The sequence below is a fragment of the Streptopelia decaocto genome (genome assembly GCF_964273445.1).
Source record: "Streptopelia decaocto genome assembly, chromosome: 8".
In the NCBI taxonomy this organism is placed as follows: Eukaryota; Metazoa; Chordata; class Aves; order Columbiformes; family Columbidae; genus Streptopelia; species Streptopelia decaocto.
Window position 1 is genome coordinate 2,299,321 of NC_138662.1, and position 14,376 is coordinate 2,313,696.

The window sequence follows — 14,376 nt, forward strand, 5'->3', positions numbered from 1 at the left end:
GAATAAGAATTTAAAGTACAGCTTTTAGCTATTGTTATGTTTAAGGTCAGTTTGTTTTTTGTATAAACAAATACACACATATATTTTATATGTATGTATAAAAGAACTATAGGGCAAAGTGAGGTCTTTCTGGATAAAGCTCCTCAACTATTCTAGATGTCTCATTCTAGTCACTCATTATGGAAAATAACATTTAAGATCAGTGTGATGTGTCTTGTGAGCCTGCAGGTAGATCTGAGCGCAGGACTCCCACCGTGGAGCTGCACAGAAAAGCAGCAGCCAAATCCCACACGGGTCCATCAGCCCCAAGCGCTTTGTCTCATAGGAAAACTAAGCACATTTTTTCCAAGAGAAATGCCTTTTAAATACTGCGTCCTGCCAGTCTGCCTTTGGTACACAGAATCAGCTGCTTGTTCATGGGATGCTGGCTGTAACAATGCTCTAAGAAACAGCAAACCTTTAACTAGCAGCAGCAATGACACTTCTCTCCATCGCTTCCTATCGCACCCCTTGCTCAGATCTGGAGCTTAAGCCAAGCTCTGCCTTGGGAAAGGGATCTGGGCCAAGGCTTATCTCACCCGGCACGATGTTTAAATAGGGAAAGATGCCGGTATTAGAGGACTGCAGGCACAGAATGCTCTGTTTATTTATGCCTGTGTGAATCTATCCTGTGCACCCGTAGCAGGATTAATGTGCCTTCCCGGGACAGTTCCGTGCGGATGAAGTGCCTCGCCTGGCCAGGCAGTGGCTGACCATGTAGGGACAGGGTGGAGACAGTTTTCAGAAAGAAAATCTGCCTTGACTTCTGTGTATAAATAAATTGCTGCTGGCCAGAAATAACTATAATAAAGTCTAGTGGTTCCTTGTCACAACTGGCTAGCGCAATGAAAAAGATAATAGTTGAAAATACAGCTTTAAATGTGAGGCATCCATTTATTGTCTATAAATACTCTGAAATTAGACCATATATAAAACACCAAAGCATATAACTATTACATTTTAAATGGCTGTTAAATCCAAAGGAAAAAATCCTGGGTTCTTACCCTGTCTGACAGGTGGCTTACTTCTGATCCCACCTCTTAATCTTCAAAGTCATGTTTTCTTTCAAACTCAGTTATTCTGTTTTAAAAGGCAATCGGGTTATGTAGGACAATGTATTATGAAGCATAGACTGCGCTGCCGGCAAAGAAAGTATTTTTTTAAAAAGAAGTTCAGGATCCGTTTGGTGACCTGGCGACACCACCAGACATACCCATTTCAGAGGTCTGTGAGGTTGTGGTGGGACAGTTCTTATGTATTTGCAGTATTTAACGTGGATGGAGTTTCCGCAAGTAATGAGCTACCAGAGGTTCTGTTGGTAACATCCCAAACATACCTTGTTCCTCTTTCTCCGCAGGGGTGTTCCCGGTGGCATCACACACTGCAGGGACATCAGGGACACCAGCGAAGGTGACGGCGTGGGCTGGGCTGCAGCACACCAATGGATTGACGTGGTGGTTGGGTGGGAATCAGCATCGTGCTGATCATACAGGGTGAGGTGCTGGGGCTGAGGCTGAAGCTCTGCTCCTTACACATCTTTACCTGCACATTTAGTCTTCTATTAATATTTATCACGCTCCTCCTTGTATGTGTGGGGCAGCTCAACCATCCGAAAGGGCTCTATTGCCTGAGGTTTACAGGCCATTCTTGTGTGCCGGTGGGTGCACGATGTTTGTGGCGATGTAGGAGTACATGGCCTCCACTTAACAGAGTGGAGGCCACCACCATCTCATTACTTCAATGAGATAGCTTCTGTGGGTTTCTTCCTCCTTGGTGTGCAGTTATACTGAACATTGAAGATGTCTCTGCTCATTGTAGAGGGGGTTGGACTAGATGACCATCGAACGTCCCTTCCAGCCCAAACTATTGTATGATTCTGTGATCCTCCCTGCTCCTTCTTCCCTCTATTGCCAGAAAACACTGCTGCAAAGAGCACAAGCTATAGATGTACAACCAATGTACGTACCTTTTCGGGGAGGTACATCTGCAGGGATGTTGGTGGTGGCTGTGATGTTGGTGGCAGCTGTGACATCGGTGACAGTCCACCTCCAGCAGCAGCCCTGATGGCAGCAGTTGCAGTGCCACACTCTGCCCATACCAGGACAAAAATCCCTGCCAAAAACAACCAGAAATCCACAGTCAGTCCTCCAGAACCCAAGGATATCCCTGTGCAGACACACAAAGAGGCACGCTAACTGTTCTCCAGCCTTTTAGTCTAGTGCAAGGTAAGCATGAATTAAAAAAACACTTCCTGCCCAAGTTCTACATATTTATTTCTCCCCCTGCTCCTCATTTAGCAAACCAAGATGGTTAAAACTCAGGGAAGTACTTCATGAGGCTCCTGTTGGGTGATGATTGAATTGGTGTTGCTTTTGAATAAAAACGACAGATGAGGGAGGTCAGAAATGGTCCAGGAAGGGTACAGCTGTTTTGCAGTCTAGTTTGAGTTACCGGTTACCCAGCCTTGCCAAAGCAGAGGGGATGGAGGAGAGTAACTGTGGTGTTCATCAACAGTCAGCTGGTTATTTGTGTTCCTTAATGAATTGCTGAGAGACCGGTGGAAGGTTTTGCAGTGAGTGCTGTACAGAACCACAGCATCAACACCACTGCACAAACAGGGAGTTTCTTTTGACCGTAAAAGCAAAATCTGTAGAGACTAAAGAGTCTGCTCTTTTTAGCTCTGAGCACCAAAATAATGAGGACTTCTGATTTACTTGCTCATTTGCTTTTGTTACAGGTGACTTGATATTCTGCATAGCAAGGAACGTGCTCAGAGGAACAAGGTGTATTTGCAGGTACACAGAATTATTAGGATAAATGTCATCCTTCCTGCTGTCTCTCTGGTCTCCTTGGGGCTCGTAGCTCAATAGCTCTGACCTGCCAGGAGAACCAGTGAAGGCCCCCGACTCTTTGTCAGACCTCACAGTGTTCCAACACCCTCCATTCCCAGGAATTTCACCATATGTGACAGGATAATTTACCTCTGACAACCTGCAAACCTGCCCTTCCTCACACACCCAGTCTCAGCCCATAACCAATCCAGTCTCTCACCTTATGGTCCCATTCTGCAAACAACTCTGTGAATGTCCTTTTTTTGGCTTTTCCCAGGGAATCTGCCTTATTTTTTTTTTCTTCTTTTTCTTTCTTCCAAGCTTCCTCCTGTACATACAGTAACATTCCTGTGACAGTCACAGGGGTGGTCATATCCTTCTGAAAGGTCTGTTTGGGTGTTCTCAACATACTGGGCTCTTCATAATAGAAAGTGTGGGAAAGATTTTTGCCAAATTTTTGTGAATTACGTATTAAAATGAGCAGCACACCATCTACTACATGTGAGCTTTTTAGGCACTTGCTTTGTATCTCTCTCCTCTCCTTACACATGGTGGAAGGTTAGTCCCCTGGGGTGATGGATGGCACTGGGCCCTTTCAATGCATGTGGGTGTTCTTCAGAGCATTGTGGGAATGCCTGTCACTGAGAAGAACTCTTCTATCACAAGGGTGAATTAAATCAACGTGAGTCGCTATCAGTGCCATTAGCCCTCTGGTACCAGCTGGAGAACTCCTGAGGTTCTCCCTGTTGTGTGGGGAGATGCGTGGTGAACGGAGCTGACCTCTGGAGAGCAGGAACCCCATGGCCGGCGTCTTCCCTGACCCAAAGCCCACGGAGGTTGGTGGAAATCTTCAGCAATGTTGTGTCAATAGTTCACAACTCTGAGATTTTAGAGTACATTGGGGAGTGAATGTGAAGGGTGACTTGGACAGTGGAGCGTCTCCTGTCATTTCAATGGGTTTAGACAGCTGGTGAGCGGGCAGCCCACACCACCACAGACACACGAGCAATCCTCAGACATGTTTGCCACAACAGCATCTCCAGGAGACATATTTTATCACTTGTGTTCATATCACATCCTATGAAAAGTCAGTTTAGGGCTCTGACTATCCTCAGGTACAGTAATAGAACTTCCTTTTCATCTAAAGAGCTATGAGAATGGTCACTTTTATCAAGAGGAGAGCACTGGAACGTGACAGCTCTAGAATGTGAAGGGTGCTTGGGTGGCACCAAGAGAACACTTTCATGGCTTTTTCTCACTGGAGTACACTTGGAAAGTGCACAGAAACTGGGCTGGTAACAGCACATGCTACATGAGATCCCACTGCCTGTGGGGCTTTGCTACCTAAACAGTTCAGATCTGTAGGGATCCAGCCAACCGCATGGGTTATCTCACCTGAAAAAGACTCAGCAGGGCTCTGGAAGGAACAAAAGTATGCAGGGCTATTTGGGAGCTCAATGGAAACACAACTGCAATGGCGGGAGTGAGCCACGGTGTTTTGAGAAGGAGCTGACGTGAGGACTGAGTCATTTTCACAAGATAAACCATCATGTAAACAGACTCCATATGCTACTGTACGCTGAAAACATACTGAAAATATTTTTTTTTAATGAATTACTTTGCCTGGATGTATTTAATTTCCTGTTCAATTTTAAGCATTGGACAAACAAACTCTAGTTTTGCTTTGTTTTGTTTTGGTTTTTTAATAGCCAATGTTCCTTTCTGTTTCTCAGATCCTACTTGTGACATTGTGCAGAAAAAAAATAACCAGAATATTCTTGGAGATTTACGGGGTTTTTGCCCCATTGCACGTAGGTCAGAAGCATGTGAAAAGCTGTGATTCTGAAGGTCACACATATAAAGCAGAGTTGCTTTCTCTTTGGACACTTGTGGCTAGTGATGGCTTTGGCCAATGCTGGATGCTGGCGGCCTAAGCAACAACCAGAGCCTTCCTGAAACAGCCCTGGATCAAGCAGGAGATTAAGAAAAGCATTAATGAGCAATGTGGATTAAATTTGTCTGGATGTTATGGGGGCAAAAAGTCAATTTTCAGTGGTTTTCTAAGGGCTCTGTGATAGACAAGCTCCAATGAAAGTGTCTGGCAATGAAACGGTGTCTTGGAGAAACTGAGGTGTGTAGCTAGAGAAAAAGAAAAGTTTCCTTTGTCTCAAGAGCAGAAAACTCACCGAATGTGATGAAGGTTTAATCCCTGCAGATGGTCTGAGGCCACAGCATCTTTATTCTCTTCTCACTAGCATCTGTCAAAAGGTTGTCATCGCTGCTTATGCCAAATGCCGGACAGGGAACAATTTGTGTAAAACCTGCTCAAGATAACAAGCTCGTTAATAGCTTATATTCTGTGTTAGCGGGCAAGGTACACTTAGCTGTGACAGTTTTCTTTCAGTGGGCTGGGGAGCTGTTATCAGCTGTGACAGGGCAGAACCGGCGGAATGCGGGGAACAAAAGGCCCAGACAAAGGGAGCACTTTGGGTCTGGAGCGTGTCTGGCTTCCTCCGGCTTCCTCCAGGCCACACAGTGACAGGCGTAGGGTCGGATTCCTTACCCTAATTAATATTTCATTCTCAGAGCGAGTTTCAAGTTATCCCTTGAGAGAAGTTAAAGGTTTGTACATTTTGAGGCAAAGTAACAAGGCTGGTGAGCTTGAATTAAGAAAATATGTTGAAAGGAGCTGTTACCATCTCTAACCTTGGGCAAGGGACATGCAGACCATAGGGCATTAGTGGACGTTTTCATTGTATAACTTGTTCTGTGTCCTACTTTATGGTCTACTCCAATAAATTTCTACATAAATGCTGCTAGGAAACGTTCACCCCTTCTTCCCTTCCTACCTCCTCTGAACTGGTGCATCTGATATTCCATATTCTGCAGAGGTGTTTGTTTTCCAAACCAACCCACCAAATGTATTTTATGACAGCAATAAAATAAAGTGGCTATGTGGCTGGAACTGCTGAGTTCAGCTAAGAAAGTGAAAAAATTGGCCAGTGCAGGAGAGTTTCTGCTGCCAGCAAGTGCAAGGAGATAGATAAAGCAGGCTGGTGGCCATCCAGCCTTCATGGCCAAGACCTGCATGAGACAGGGGTGTAGGACTGTACAGATCTGGCACATCGGGCACTGCAGTAACAGAATCAGGCCAGTCATTACCAGCACGATCTTAACCACCTAGGTAGCTAAAGGATGAAGCTGTGTCACTCATCATGGGCCTCAGCTTTAGGGTTCTCTGTCCAGGGGACTGGGAGACAGAAAGGCCAATACTGGCAAAACAGGCAGAAGTGATCCCTCTGAACTACCGCAGCAAGACACTGGCCAGCCTGGGAACAGTGTGGTAGCCAGGCAGGGCAGCAGCGCCCTCCCACCCCCTGCCCCACGCTGGGCACCGGAGCCTGATCCTGGCCAAGGGGACGGACCTGCGCTGACCATGGAGGGAGGTTACTCCTGGGAAATGGGTGAGAGACGGTGTCCCTGCAAGCTGAGGTTGGTTGGAGCCGTCTGATGGCTACGGCACTGTCTCAAGGCAGAGCTGCTCTATCCAGCGTTTTCTCATTCTCTTCGCCACAGGTTGTTGTCAAGCAGCAGCCTCTTAATCCAGCTGTAATTCCTCAGGATAGAGCTTGCTCGAGAGAGAAAAGTCATTACTGATCTCAGGCTGGTAAACTGGAGGTGCAGTAAGAAAAGTGATGCCACTATGTGTTGAATGGTTTACCTGTGAGTTTATCAACTTGAAGAAAGTCCTCCCTGGTTGTGCACAGAGAGAGGCACTTAATACATCTAATAGCACCCACGACATTCCTATAGCACCTCTTTCACTGCTGTGTTAAGGACCGCTCCAGCATTCTGCTCATGCATCACTGGATGACATTATCCCTGCATATTACGGCCACCGGCACACCTAGGTTAAAAAAATGCTGTGGTATTCCGGGGGAAAACAGTTAAATTATTACTGTCCATTCACCAAAGTCTGGACCCTGTGTGAGGAGCCGTGCTCGCATTATTTGCCCAGTCTCCTGCTCTGGTGCACCTCACCGGCATGGAGGGTCCCACCTTCACGTGCTGCGCAGCCTGCACGTTCTGTGTGGAGGAAGAGGTTCCTGAGAAAAGGCCAATTGTTCCACACCACAAACGTGAGGAAAATAAATCCTCTCTGAGACAGATGTTCCCCGTACTGCAAAACGGACCGAGAATTAAGACGTGTGGGAGGGACTACACAATGGCCTTGTGCTAAAAGTCCTCCTGTTATGTCAAAGAAACCAACACAGAGACTTTGTAGCATCACCATGAAGGGGCCCTGCACGCTTGCGTGGTCCTCACAGAGCTGCGCAGCCCGAGTGCCGAGTCTTGGTGACGTGACGGCAGGTTTTGTGTGACCACGAAGCAACGTCTGCGGAAGAGCTGCGGTCACAGCAGGGGTCTGGCCCATGGTGGCTGCTGGTCCGTCCCACTGAACGGTGAGAAATGAGTGATGAGCACAGGACTGGGGTGAGGAGCTGAGCCAAAGATGCCCCGGTGACCTCCGGAAGAAAGGGGGCATCATGTTCTCCTTGGGCTGCCAAAAAAAGCTTTTTAAGCAGCGAATGACAGAGTAGCGTAAACACGAAGCCTTTTAAGATGCGTCTCCTTGTCACTTAGGTGACTGCTAATTATTAATTTGCTGGAGTTGAAGGTGAGAGGAAGACTCGTGGTCTGCGAATGCCTACAGCGTGTGCAGGGGGAGCCGGGAGCGAGCCCAGCCCCGGCTGGCAGCTCGGGCCCCTTGTGTCTTCTCCGAGAAGTGCCCCATGGAGCTGAATGTTTAGTAAATACAGTTAGCTGGGGGAAAGAAGTATGTACAGTTTGACAGAAGAGCGCCCTAAAAGCGGGCCTCAAAGTGCATCTTCCCAGCAGACTGGAAACAGAAGGAAATCTAATTAATTATAATTATTACACTTTTAAGAGAAGAAGAGAAGCAGACTTTCTCTCGTATACAGAGAACAACTTCAAAACTGTTTACACAAATGCTGTGAATTCTGCGGGGTGGGTGCTCCAAATCCATGTCAGATGTTAATGGAAGGAACAGCGGCGCAGGATGGCACCGAGCCACTGTTTTAAGTAACAAACACGCTCTCTGCAGTGCAGGGTCTGCCCTGAGCGGAGATGAAAGATGAACGTGCGGTCTGCAAGACTAACGTGAAGCTGTGCCAAATGTCCGTTTCTGAGTGATTCTTGTCAGTTTAAAGACAGAAACAGTAGAAGTCCACATGTTAGTAATCGTTTACCAGGAGCAGCCAACAGCCTTTCTGCACACATGGACAGAAAATACCTCTCTGGCAACGGCATTCGTTGTACGTTGAGCAGTAGATTCATGAATTTCCAGCTGCCAGTCACTGTAAAAATAAAATGTAAGGTGCAGTTCTTGTCCCTCCTGCAGGTGGCTCCACATAGGCAAAAAGAGGAATTAAGAAGTATTTCACCTATGTCTGCATATTGCCCAACACAGCACCCATTGAGCTTAGTGAGACCACCTGAAGGTGTTTGATGTCCTCAGTCAACCTGACAGCAGTAAATGTGGAACATTCTGTGGCCTCTTCATATGCCCATGGGGCACATCAGGCGGTCCCTTGCTGTCTGTGGAGCCGGGCAGGTGGGAGGCAAGACATGGACCTGCTGGAGAGGGGCCAGAGGAGCCACAGGAATGACCCGAGGCTGGAGCAGCTCTGCTGGGGGACAGGCTGAGAGAGCTGGGGGGTTCAGCTGGAGAAGAGGAGCTCCAGGGAGACCTTATTGTGGCCTTTCTGGAATTAAAAGGGGCCAACAAGAAAGATGAGGACAGACTTTTGAGCAGGGCCTGTTGCGATAGGACAAGGGGTGATTGTTTTAAACTAAAAAAAAGGGGAGATTCAGGATGGGCATGAGGAAGGAATTGTTGGCCCTGAGGGTGGTGAGAGCCTGGCCCAGGTTGGCCAGAGAGGTGGTGGATGAACCATCCCTGGAGACATCCCAGGCCAGGCTGGACGGGGCTCTGAGCAACCTGAGCTGGTGAAGGTGTCCCTGCTCATGGCAGGGGGGGCACTGGGGGAGCTGGGAAGGTTCAAAACGCAAACCACTCTGTAGTTCTGTGCTAAGGCAGCAGGATCTCTGCACAGCTGACCTTGGAGCAGAGGTTTGGGGCAGCATTTGCCAAGCACAGCAGGAAGGCAGAGGAGCTGGGACAGTCCAGAGGCTGCCAGAGGTATCACACTCCAACTGCAATTGTACATGCTGTATTTTCAATGCGAGATATTGTAAAGAAAAGAAAAAAAAGTAGCTTTTCTATCTTGTTGGCACCCAAACAGCTTCCACTCATGATTGCTGGAGAGCCCTGCCCAGGAGCTGGAGCGAGGCCGGAGCGGTGCCAGGCGCCCTTGGTCCCTGCTGACAGCAGGAGGCGGCTGTGCTGATGGGAAGCACCGAGCCAGCCAGGGGCTCAGCTGGGCTGGCCCCCTGCTCTCGTTTTTCACATTACATTTGTGTAGGATAAGAACTTGTCAAATGCAGAGCCCTCTGGAGCTTGTCCAAGAAGGGTTGGAGGACTTGCCTGGAAATGGAGTTAACTGCCCAGGGCCAGCAGCCCATCTGTAGTGACAAGGACACTATTACACTTCTACCAGCCATGTGTAGTGAGTACCAGGATTGAGCTACACACATTGTCCATTGGTGCACAAGCTTAAGGCTGAAAGACACGGGCTGTTTTGGGGGCCTGAGGAAGGGCAAAATCAGTGCAGGCAAAGGAAGCAATAACAATTCAGGAAACAGGCAAGAGATTTGAAATGACTGGACAGAATCACGGACTGAGGAATGATTTGCAACAAGCCCTTAAATGTTCTTCCTGGGGAGATGCCTGACAAAGCCAAGACAAAGCATGAGGAGAATGGTAAGAAGCCCCTAGCAACCCAAGAGGCCAACAGGGCAGTTCTTCCTGAAATGTCGTCATGGAAATACTCGAGAAGCAGCATCTGAAGGGCGTTTGTAGCACTGGCCTCAAACCTCACTACTGGCTATGGGTAAGGAAGGGTAAGAGATACATTGGAAAGCTTTCTATAGTGTCCAAATGGGATTTTGCAAAAGCCTGGACCCTCCTGGCTGAGCCTGGGGATGGGAACAGTTGGGTTCCACGCTGTACCATCCCATGCCAGTGCTGGACTACCACGAAGGGGAGCTGGAGCGGCGACTGTCACCTCTTGTCGCTGGATGAGAGCTGCAGCTCCGTACCCTTTTGCCAGCGCTCTGGCCCCTTTGCACTGCAGCGGCTACGCACTGTCGTGTTTTCTGCACGGACCAGAGGACTTGCAGTGGCCTCCTCAGGCTGCTGGCAGCTGTGCACTGGGATGAGTCCCAGGGCATCCTCAGCTGCACTGTAATAAACCTGGGAACAGAGGCCATACATCTCACCAAGCCTTAGGAGGTGCTGGGCATTTAATTACAACAGCTCCTATTTTCTAAGCTGTGATTTTCTGAACTGTGAACTCCCCCAGCTGGCGAACGTCTGCTATGACCACCAGCCACCCCACCTCCAGGCCAGAACGGCTGTGAGGACGTATGGCAAAACCAACCCCAAAACCTGTCCTACATCCAGGGATCTCCGGTCAGTTGGAAGCCAGATGGGACATCTGAGCGATGTGTGTCTGCAGGACGACGTGCTGACATGGCCTACCAAAGCAAGTGATGTGTTAGCACAACTGTCCTGTCTGTCATTCGGGCAGAGCAACAAGGTCAGCACGTGTTTGCAGATGACACATGCTTGGTGGGGTTTTTTCCGTCTCACGGTCTCAGCACCATGGGATGCTGGACAGGAATGTGAGAAGAGCCAAACCCCCAGCAGCTTCTCTATCAATGCTCTACCATAGCCCTGAGGGAACATCACACCCAGGCTGCTTCGAAGTGTGACTTCAAGAGAACACGGCCACATAACCTGGCCCGTGCCAGATGTTTCAGGTCACTTGCATATTCTTTTGGGCTTTGTACATAAAAGTCTCTATACATAACACATCACTGACCATCCCTAATGGAACTTCAAGCCTTATTCTGAACACATAAAAGTGTCAGGAACACGGCTGCACAGCAAAAATGGGAAAGCAGTGTCTACCAAAGAAACTGTTCACCTGCTCAGCAGTGCACACCCCACACGGTCTGAGAGACGCTGGTCACGCTGCTGCTGTTCTGCCAGTGTCCAAGGCCAGGTGAGGTCTGCAGCCAGCAAACATCATACTCCAGCTCCACACTGTGTTCATGTGGGCACCTGCCTGCTCCAGCACTTGTTGGAGGTTGCCAGGAGCCAAAACACCTTTCCAACAGGGCAATTAAACATCTTTTTTTGGATCCAGATGGGCAAGGTGAGCGAGTCAATGCGAGATGTTTGGTGGGAAAACGCAGGCAGGAGTGGAAACGGGGGGCTGTGGGGATGTGGACAGGACACATCCCCCCTGGCAGTGGTTTCCCCACTCTTGTAGGGAATTCCTGAGTAAAGGTGGGAACTAGACAGGACTGGGAGCTTGCTTCCTGGGAAGCTCTGTCTATCCAAGGACGACCCTTTGGCCTGTGACATTGGAAGGAGCTAATGGCCACCATTTGAGTAAGTTCTCTGCTGGAAGGTAGAGAGGATCAAACCACTGCCCCTTCTGATACCTCCACCTGGTGCCCTGGTCCCCACAGGAGCATTCCCTGGGCCCCTGCAGATTCTTGTCATGCTGTCCTCGACCAAAAGCTTACCCTTGGCTGAAAGGAACTTCTCAGCTTTCCTTCAGATCCCTCAATCCAAATGGGTTCTCAGAGCCTTCCCCTGGGAAACGCTGCCTTCATCCACTGACCACGCGTCACCTCTGGCCGCCCGCTTTGGAAGGTGACAACATTCAACTGAGATGAGTTTTGCAATGCCTTGTACTGCACATAATACCTGGCACCCACCTCTCCTGAGCAGACACGGCCTTTGCATTTGCCTGATGTGCATCAGGACAGACACGCGGTGCAGGTATTTCAGAGGCAAAGCCTCTCAGAAAGGAAGCAATCCTTCAGCAGCTCGCCTGGCCACCTGTCTTTCTTCAGGAATTACTTACAACGAAGCTTCATCCAAAGGCAACCTGTCTGAAGAGATGTGGCCAGTGAAAAGATCCATATTATGCCATCGTGTCATTGCCATCTAGCAGACGAGTACGACATGATTGGGGTTTGAGGCCACGTCATGTTTACCTCCAGGTAGAGGATTCTGCAGCGCTCCCCTCGAGCCTGATGGGGCTGTCAGAAGGGGTGAGGGGTGACCCTGTGCATGTTGGAGTTGGCTCGTGTCACTGCCAGCGTGATATGGCCAAGGGCAGCAGCAACTGCACGTGTCTATGGGTACCATGTTCAGGCTTATGTGACAACCAAGGAGCATTTTGAGAATGGCCCCAGGGACAAGAGGGTCAGTCTGGAGAAATGGCTCAAAGTCAATGGTGAGATGGCTGATGTTTTGGTGAGTGAAGAGAAGGGGACAGCCTGTAGCACCTGGTACCTCCCAAATGGAGGAAGGAAGCGGAGGGAAAGGAGTCTGTGTGCTTCTCCAAGGGACGTGGATGGCAAGAGCAGTGCCATGGGCAGACACATCTGGGTGGACCACAGGCTGTCTTACCAGGACGCTCAAGGCTGTGCCAAATTACCCAGGGCTCCTCATGGTGCTACAGCAAGCAGAGGTCTCGGTAAGGGGTTTGGGTAGCAGATGGGGTGCTGGCTGTGCTTGTAAAGGGGCAGAGGAGCCTCCCAGCTGCCTGTCCCTGCTGAGGAGCAGGCAGAACAGGGCAGAGCACCACGCTGGGCTGCCCGCCCTGCCTGCCCCCCCCCCACTGCCACTGCCCGCTCCTCCCACCCACCCAAGAGACCCCAGGGGCACGCGGCCGCTCCCCCCGAACCCACCTGCTGCCCCTCACCAACCCCACAAAAAGGCCAGGCCCAGGCAGTTGTGTACAAAACCTGAAATAGTTTACTTTGCTTTCTTTTTTCTTTTTTTGTCTTTTTTACCTTTTTTTAAACTTTGCTCTAGGTTTACTTAGATTTTGTGAACTCGATACAAGAGCATTTGATATGAATCGGTAAATAAAACACCGTCATAGATAGATAGCCACAATAAACTTTGTTAGAAATGTACATGTTGCGAAAAAATAATAATACTAATAATCATAATAAAAAAAGCCGGTGCGGCGCCCCGGCCGGGCGGCCCTGCGGCCCTCGCCCACGGCCGCGGGTGGTTCTGGTTCCCCGCGGGCGCCGCACCCCGGTAATGTGTGTATATAAACAAAGCCCATAAGAAATGTACAAATATAAAAAGCTACAAACATTAATAAATTACATCGTCACAAAACACGGAAACACTCCACAAGGTGCTAGTAAAATAACTTGTCTCCCTCCCTCGTACAAGAAGTTACGCAAAGAGCTGGTACCGGCGAGCGGCGCCCCGGAGAGACTTTCCCCTTATAAAAACCCGGCGGTGGTTATTCCAAAAGCTATGTACAAGCTACATTCTAGGAAAAGGGAAACGCAGCTACACGGGGCGGCGGAGGCTGCCTGAGAAATGCACCCAACGCCCCATGGCCCCGGCCCAGCCCCAGCCCCCGAGGCTGCAGCCAGGGGCCAGGGTGACCAGCGCGCTCCTCCGTGACCAGGATTAGTAGTAACTTTTTGCGGCTAGTCACTCTCAGCACTCTGAGAAAGGACATCTATATTAAAAAATATTTATAGCAGGATTCTGTACACTCCGACCGCTGAAAGTTAATGGGATTATTGTGGTGGTGGCCCGGAGCCCGTTAGCGGCTCTGCCGCTAGAGCAGCAGCTTCCCGTTCCGGTGGATCTTCAGGATCTTGCCGAGCCGCTGCTTGGCCGTGGCCATCCCCTTCTTCGTGCGCTTCCCTGGAAGGAGAGCGGGGAGTGGGTGAGGGCCTGCTCCCGCCACGCGCCGCCCCAGAACCGCCCCGTGTTGGCTGCCTCCATCCTCCAGAAGCCCTCCCACCCTGCCCAGGATGGGGGGAGCACGGCCTCTGCCAAAACCCACCCCTTGCCCGCACCAGGACACGTTCCTTGCAGCACACCCAGCTCATGGTGGAGGCTCAGCTCACCCCTGTTTCCTGTGGGGGCTCCTCCTGCCTCTGCAGTGCCAGCCCTGCTCCCTGTGCCCTCACCAGCCCTGCCAGCCCTGCGTCCCCACACACACAGACACACACGGACACACAGAATCATAGAATGTCCTGAGCTGGAAGAGACCCCCAAGAGTCATTGAGTCCAACTCCTGTCCCTGCACAGGACACCCCACAGGTCACCCCGTGTGTCTGAGGACGTTGTCCAGTCTCTTCTTGAACACTGTCAGGTTGGGGCCGTGACACCTCCCTGGGGAGCCTGTTCAGTGTCCAGCACCTCTGGGTGAAGAACCTTTTCCTCATGTCCAGCTGCCCCTCCCTGGCACATGTTCCTGCCGTTCCCTGGGCTCTGTCACTGTCACAGAGCAGAGCTCAC

At 50.0% G+C, this 14,376-nt stretch overlaps 1 protein-coding gene and 1 long non-coding RNA gene across 5 annotated transcripts in view; one reads left to right on the forward strand and one right to left on the reverse strand.

Annotated features, from left to right (window-relative positions):
* Positions 1–1,402: 1,402 nt before the first annotated feature.
* LOC309443279 lies at positions 1,403–4,446 on the forward strand. Its single transcript, XR_014184774.1, has 3 exons — positions 1,403–1,532; positions 2,777–2,834; positions 3,537–4,446. It is a non-coding gene; the product is annotated as an uncharacterized lncRNA (long non-coding RNA).
* Positions 4,447–12,937: 8,491 nt separating this feature from the next.
* The window catches only part of PHF2 (PHD finger protein 2), an 84,269-nt gene continuing 82,830 nt past the window's right edge, over positions 12,938–14,376 (reverse strand). For all 4 annotated transcript variants that reach the window (XM_082060035.1, XM_082060036.1, XM_082060037.1 and 1 more), the window contains one exon: positions 12,938–13,776. In XM_082060035.1, coding sequence (XP_081916161.1) covers positions 13,688–13,776 — 89 coding nt within the window. In that variant the 3' untranslated portion in view covers positions 12,938–13,687. The remainder of the gene's footprint in view (positions 13,777–14,376) is intronic.